Below are 7,477 nucleotides of genomic sequence, written 5' to 3'. Positions count from 1 at the left end.
AGTGTGTAGACAGAATAAAGAAGTATAGTCTAAAAACTTTTCATAGGCATCCCCTTAAATGGTAATAAAAATCATAATAGCTATCTGTGTATGTGGAAGATGGCGTCGCATTCGCATCTCAATTTAAATTCACTAAATTGCTCGTAAAACGGGTGCTTCTGAGGAACAAGCATTCTTTAATTGTATAATTATATTATATACTAATATAGAAACAAAAATAAAGTTAGTTATGCCGATATTGTTTTAACGACTTTTCTTAAGCACACAAATTAATTTTTAGCGTCGTTTGTTTTCTTCTAACTCTAAATAAAGCGATAGCACAATTTGCATAGGTATACACACAGGTATCACATATAATGTGATAGTCTATACACATTACACACATAACGTGATGCGTCCCTGTTTGAAATAAAATGAAATGATATTTATTAAATAAACAAAACTTTGCTACATTGCTTATACAATTGGTCCCACACTAACTAGGCAACATGCATGTTTGTCTATTGTTTTTCTTTCCTTTCTGTTCTAAGCTGTTTACAACTTTTTAATTTACTAAACAAGAATCTGTAAGAAAGATAAAATGTAATTTTGTTCAAGTGCTGTTGATTCTAAGATAAATAAATAGTATTTATCTAAGATACTATAATATGCTAATGATAATCAGGTATGTGTCTCCTATACCATATTCGCAAAGTTCGGCAAACCGCGATAATTTGGAGCCGGCATAACATATAGTTTCTGCTCTCCTCAATTACCATTCTGACCATGTTGCTCTAGTGCATTGCACTTTTTGTGTGTGTTTTTGGTTTTGAAGTATGTAAATAAATGTTGTTATATTTTTACAAATAAATTTTATATCCATCTATCTACCAATTTGTCGAATTCGAAATCGGTTTCTTTATTATATAGGACCTTAACCGCAATGCCGCCATTCGGTGTGGTTATAAGAAATCCCTCTTTATACATTTCAGAGCTGGAAAATACAAATGAAAATAAATAGTGTACTGACATTGTGACAGTTTTTTTTTATTTAGAAGGAAACATGAGATAACCTTTACTTAAGCCGATATTATCTAACGACATTCACTTGGCCTTAATTGGCCTTAATAACCTTTATTATTGTTATGCCTTATGTAAAAATAAAAATTATTATTTAAAAATATCTGAACAATGTAAGCAGTAAATGGTTCCGAATAATAAAGACACTACAAAAGAAATGCTTGACATTTTATTTGTAACCAATAAATTAAAAATGTTGATATCGTAAGGTCGTCATAATTAATTAATGTAATGTACAACAGTTCGTTATTTCTTGTGTCATTAATTGGCAAGAAATAGTAATCTACTGGCGGCGTGGCGATTTTCCCTAAAAATCAGGTAACCCTAAAAATAATTCAACACGTCACCAACGTGTATAGATATTTCGGAAAGATAAAAAAATATCAAGAACCATATTTCACAATACAATTATGCGAGTCGAAAATTAAATCAATTAGGTTTTTTTTTCGTCGACCAACAATAAATAACTGGCAGCTAGCAGGTGAGGAAAGGTCTTTTTGTGGGACAGTTTAAAAAAATCATTGCCATGTGATACTGGCCACTTATCTGTGAACAAAGTATAACTTTTCGAGGAGCGTGAAATAGTTCGCTATTGGAATTATATGGAGTTGACAATTATATTGTACTAGCATTTGCCCGCGGCTCCGCTCGCGGCAAAACCTTTGACTCTCTATCTATCTCCAAACCCAAAATCACCCCATTCTCAAGCTCCTTTATGATGTGAAATAAGGTCTAACAGGCACACACACATTCATGTTTCTAATATTTGCAGGTGCATATAGAAAACGCTTTTCCTAATATACTTTTTTAAGGAAACCGTCTAAACACTAATCATTCATTACTTCATAACCATAAAAATTACTTTACTGGCATTTCTTAAGGATTCATAACGAATAATTACATTGTACCTACTTAATAAGATTATTCAGTGGTGATAGTTATTTCAATGGCATTTATTTATACAATCGATTAAAATGCAAGAAAACGGTATCCACCAAAATCCTCGTCGTATAATGTGAATGCATTTTATATATAAAACTCTAATATTATCTTATAAAACCCTTTATCTTATTATCTCCTGTGACAGATTTTTAGTTTTCGCTATTAATTAAAAGAAATTGAATAAATTGTGATGTTGGCGCTAGTGAGCAGAGAACGGTTTGTTAAATCTCGAAGTGGTATAAACAACTTTATAGAATTCCCGAACCGGGGTCAGGTACAAAGTTTTTTAGCGATTTTTTTGGTAGCAACGTACGGGAGATCGTTAAGTGAAACGGACCCGTTTCGGCACTTTTGAGCGAGCAAACCCGTCGGTAGCAGTGTAGTATCGAACTAATTAATCGTTGTTTTGGACACCCGACGGTTTTCGAGAAATTTTGGATGTCTGGGCGACAACCTGATTAAAATGTATAATTTAATGAATGGTTCAGAGACGTAATTAAATGAAACAAATGGAGAAGAGAATTGCGTATACTTATATCTATATCTGATGTCTGAATTTCGAGATAAAATGTACCATATATGTTATTACAGATTAAATTCAACTCGTGTACAAAATTTTATAACAATCCGTCCAGTAGATTGTAAAATAGTAACAAACATACATACACACAAACATCCTCACAAACTTTCAAAGTAAGTAGGTATTGACGTATATTGCTGGCTTTTTATTGCAGTAAATACGCAACTCTCATACAAACTACGCAATCGCATCGTCTGTCCGATTGTGGCGATAGTATGTAGCCGGCATTAAACAAAAGTACCTACATACTACAAATTGTAATACGAATTGTAATATATCTTAGATTCTATATATACTAATAATACCTACTTAGCGTAATAAATTCAATCGAGAGCACTATATAACCGCAATAGTCTTAGTTACTGTCCACAGTAAGATCTTTGGTGGTCGACAGCGCCGTAATTGGCGACCACAGGCCCTGGGGCAAAAAAATATCTGGGACCCCTCGACTAAACCGTTCTAAATTTAAAAGATGGTAACCCTATAGGCACATGCAAAAAAAAAGTAAAACCCCAACTACAGCTTAGTTGTCGTTGGACCTCAAGTGTGGCATCACAGTCTACTCTTGTGTGCGTAGGGCCCCTTAATCATGGGAACCCTTGTGCTTAGCCTCGTGTAGCCCTCCAATAGCTACGACCTGGTCGATCACCAAGAATGCGCTTTTTTCCAACAACAAACCCAACATACGGACCGACAAAAAACGGACAAACAAAATCCAACGATGAGCTTCGACGCGTTGACAAAACGTGATTAATTACATCAATAAAAATATTTTCTCATAAAAGTTCATTCCCATTATTAATTCTAATAACATTGTTCGGCTTTTTTTATCTTTTTTTCATTTGAAGTGAATGCCTGAGTGCCCTTTTTGTAATTTATGGTGAATGAAGAAATTAAAAGTTTTTCAATTTGATATGAACGCCGTGTCGGTTGAACGTATCTTTGTCAATGAGGTTGTGATTCTGAGATATTCATGAAAATCCTATATTCTTTGCTACCATGCTTCTGCACGTTAGACTTTTGAAGAATAAACAAAAAAAAACTCAAATCTCGACAAAATAATCATTACATAGTATAAGACAAGGTCGACCCCCGTGTCGGTCTGTTTCTAAACTTTCTTATTTATAAGCTTGAACAGATTCTGATACACTGTCGTTTAGACAATTTATTAACAAAAGTTAATTGATTAGAATATTAGGAAGTGATTCATACAAAACCGCCTGTTGGACGGTGCACGGCTGAACCGGGTCGCTATAACTAAAACCTAAACCAATTATTTATTTCAGCATATGCCGTATTTATTACTTCAACATAACAGAGTATTTATAAAAATGCAACTTACATAAAACGTTGTGCAATATTGCAATCACTATATCATACTAATATCAGTCTTCCGTTCTTTCTACTAATTGCATGTCGAGTGGTTCGTTAATTGCCCTCTGTTTCTTCGATTTCACGTGACACAAATACACAGTCCAAACGAAACTTGCCGCACTAACGAAAACAATCCTATTTTTCTCGGAAATAAAGTAAAAATTAATCGTCTGCGCCGTCGGCCAAAACACAACACCGATTTTGTAAGTCGGCCAAAATTTTTCCCTAACTTCGTTCACGCAAGTCTTGAGCGGCTTCATCTCGAGGGCGCTCATTCCGAAGAAGAAGTATGCCATAGCCAAGGGAGAGTAGGAGACCTGTTCTATGGCCGCTCTGATTATAGCAGTTTTCAAATCTTTCCTTTTGAAGAACCTGGTATAATATAAATCGATAAAGGTTACCTAGCTCAAGCTGACTAAACTAAGGTGTGAGCAAGTAAGACCGGCTGCACCGACCTCGGTGTGGCGGCGCTTCGGTGCATCATCATGCATGCCTTTGGTGAATGCATATTTTTTTTTCATTCATTCGCATGCTTTTCTAGCATGATAGTGACCAATATTATTTAAGTGCGTTACTTTCGGCATTTCTTCTCAGCAGTGGTCGTTCAGAAATGCTAGTAGTTTGTAGCTTTGACTAAATGTCATAAAATTTTTAAATGTGACGCAAAAAGTGCCTGTGGAGGTCTAATTTCTGAATAAATGCCTTGATTTTGACCACTGAATTTTCTGATAACTACACATATAATACATACATATATACAATATTACTACAATAAATATACATATATATATATATATACAATACCTGCCTGAGTACTTCATCCATCCATAAAACACAGGGGCCATGAAGAATGTGCCAAAGAAGCTGAAGCGAGCGGCGCGCGCCCAGTCCGCGTTCTCAGGAGATGTGCCATTTTCCAGGTACTCTTGTACAATACTACAGGAGGGCCAGATCACTGCATAGGACACCATGCCTCTAATGAGGGGAAATTGTGCTGGGAGACTCATCACCTTTGTCAATACACCGCTCATCTTGCCCGATTCTTGTGTTTCTACTCATTCGTTTACAAAGTTCATAATATAGTATCTAATATCTTTGTTATTGCCTTAAATTTAGGTGTTAAATGTCAATTTCCTCATAGAAATAATGATAATTTAGGTAACCGACTTTTTGTCACGGATTCCGTCAATGTCATGTCAGGATTTCTGGAGAAATAAAAACTCTTTGGTATTCACAGGGCTGCTTAAACCACAGACATAAAAACTCAATAAAATATTCTTATATCTGTGGTTTACACATCGTTATTTTCTTCTAGACATAAAAAACTATAGACATCGTGACTATTTCGCTAGTACAGGAGGAGAAATTATAATTTAATTAATCTTAGATTTCTTCAAAAGTATTCAAAATTTAATATACCTATCCACGAAATAAATCCCTCGCAAGGTTGTATTCGGGCTGTATGTACTTTAGTCACCTCATACGAATATGAAGTGCTCCTATTCTAAGGCGGAACCACACTGCACCATCTATCAATTAGGACATCTAAATTATTTTTACTGATTAGAAGAACAAACGTGACATGTAATTATATTATCCATTTAGTGATCTCCAACGGCCACCCACCGAGAACATGATCGGAATAATCGATTAATACGATTATTATTCGATTATTTGGCTCGGGTGGATCGATTCGGTGATTCTCTTTGAGATAGCAGTGATTTGGCGGAAACAGTGCGTGAGGTCGGGACTTCATTTGTCAATTATTTATAAATTAATTGTTTCTTTTGTTTCTTCCATAGATTGGAGTACAGTACCTTTTACCGAGTTTTTTTCACAAGCTAAGTAAAGTAACTTTATAAAAAACTAAAATCTAACTCTTTGAAAAATAAAACTTACCTCGGTAACTTATGAATACAATTACTAGGATGGAGGGAACCTAAGTAGATAGTCATGCATTCCCAACCACGTTGAATTGTTTGTATTGTAATAATCTACTTGAAATCTACCATAGATAAAAAAAAGAATGTAACAAATAGGTATAAACATTTTATTTTTCATAATGATACAGTTTACGCCATCTATTCATCCGGAGAGAAACTAAATTTTTTAATAAAAAGCGCCATCTAGTGAGTGTTTGCAAATTTAAATAATAACAATGCAAGTTCAAAACAGCAATAGTACAAGTTTTTAAATTATGACAATAGATGTCTCTGTACATTTAATAGCCCAGCTATTCGATAATAGATGGCGTTAGTATATAAAAATTTCATGCCAGCTTCACAATGCCGCAAACTCAGACACATGCCGACGTAAACGCGTGAACATTGCGTAGTTAGTTTGAGTAAAAAACCAGCAATGTACACCGAATCCGCCAAAGTTTGTCAATCTGTTCGACAACAGTGTGGAGCGGTAATAAAATAATGCCGACTCATACAATTTGCTGAACTTTGGAGGATTCGTTACAGAGGTAAATTGCTGATTTTTCATTGCGATAAATAATACCTCTCGTACAGACTACGCAATGTTCAGTCATTCGTGTTCGCGCATCTGTCCGAGTTCGGCGATAGAATTTTTTTTTTCCTAAAATAGTTGCCAAAAATAGATAAGTACCTATTTTAGTTTTAGTAAAAAACAAAATCTAAACTTTTTCTAAAAAATCTTATTGATTTCTGATTTATTACCCGCGTTTTACCCATTTGCCCAATAACTGGCTCCTCACACCTCGTAAACAACGATTTACATCAATAAACATTTTTACAAATTTTCTAAATGTTTCCTAATCTCCAAGTATCGTTCTCAAAGACTGACAAATTAGTAATAAAGTAGCAACTTTACGATGCAAGTAAGTACTCAAGGATATGGCGTAAGTGCCGTCTGCAGTAGGTGCTCGCATTTTTTATTAAAAATTCAGAAAAACTGAAAACATTTTAAGAGGTTTAGTGACTTTAGATTTTATGCTTGAGAAAAAAGGTTAACATACTTAATTAATTGCAAACACTTTCCATGTACCTACTTGGGACAAAACTACCTATCTATTATTTTTAGGCCAAGTTTTGAATAATGTGGCTCCGTTGTTTTCTATAGGTTTTCACACTGACGGCGTTGACGTCTGTCTACGTTGTTCTTCGTTATCAAAGGACGTCTACGACATCGAGGATGATACGGAGTGGCCCTATTCTAGGGCGGAACCTCACGGCACTAGTCCTCCGCAACACGCCCCACTTCGTCAATTAAAATCACTCAACTCATGCAGCCACATCGATAAAGCCGGGACATAAGCCACACATATTGTATTTCACCCGTGTTTGCTCGCCGCTGCTCAAACAATTTACATTCCATAAATCATCATTTCATTTCTGATTGGGCCTTGGTGCCTACTTTAGTTTTATAGCATCGAAATATTGGATGTTATGTTTTAAAGGCAACGATGTTATGTTTTTTAACAAAACTACTTAGGTCTACCTAAGTAGTTTTGTTACCCTTTAAAACTTGTTTATTATGTACTTGTTTATTACCCTT

General features: G+C 35.0%; 1 protein-coding gene across 1 annotated transcript; it reads right to left on the bottom strand.

Moving 5' to 3' along the window:
* Positions 1 to 3,863: 3,863 nt before the first annotated feature.
* On the bottom strand, positions 3,864 to 5,145 carry LOC128680450 (mpv17-like protein 2). The gene is made up of 2 exons (XM_053763613.1): positions 4,760 to 5,145; positions 3,864 to 4,327 (listed from the first exon to the last, which is right to left on the bottom strand). Exons 1-2 carry the CDS (start codon positions 4,984 to 4,986, stop codon positions 3,967 to 3,969), a joined length of 588 nt encoding a protein of 195 aa, XP_053619588.1. The 5' UTR covers positions 4,987 to 5,145; the 3' UTR covers positions 3,864 to 3,966.
* Between the last annotated feature and the right edge of the window lie 2,332 nt (positions 5,146 to 7,477).

This window comes from Plodia interpunctella, chromosome 24, assembly GCF_027563975.2.
Source record: "Plodia interpunctella isolate USDA-ARS_2022_Savannah chromosome 24, ilPloInte3.2, whole genome shotgun sequence".
NCBI lineage: Eukaryota > Metazoa > Arthropoda > Insecta > Lepidoptera > Pyralidae > Plodia > Plodia interpunctella.
Note: the sequence above shows the minus strand (reverse complement) of the source record. Positions and strands in the feature narration are given on the sequence as shown.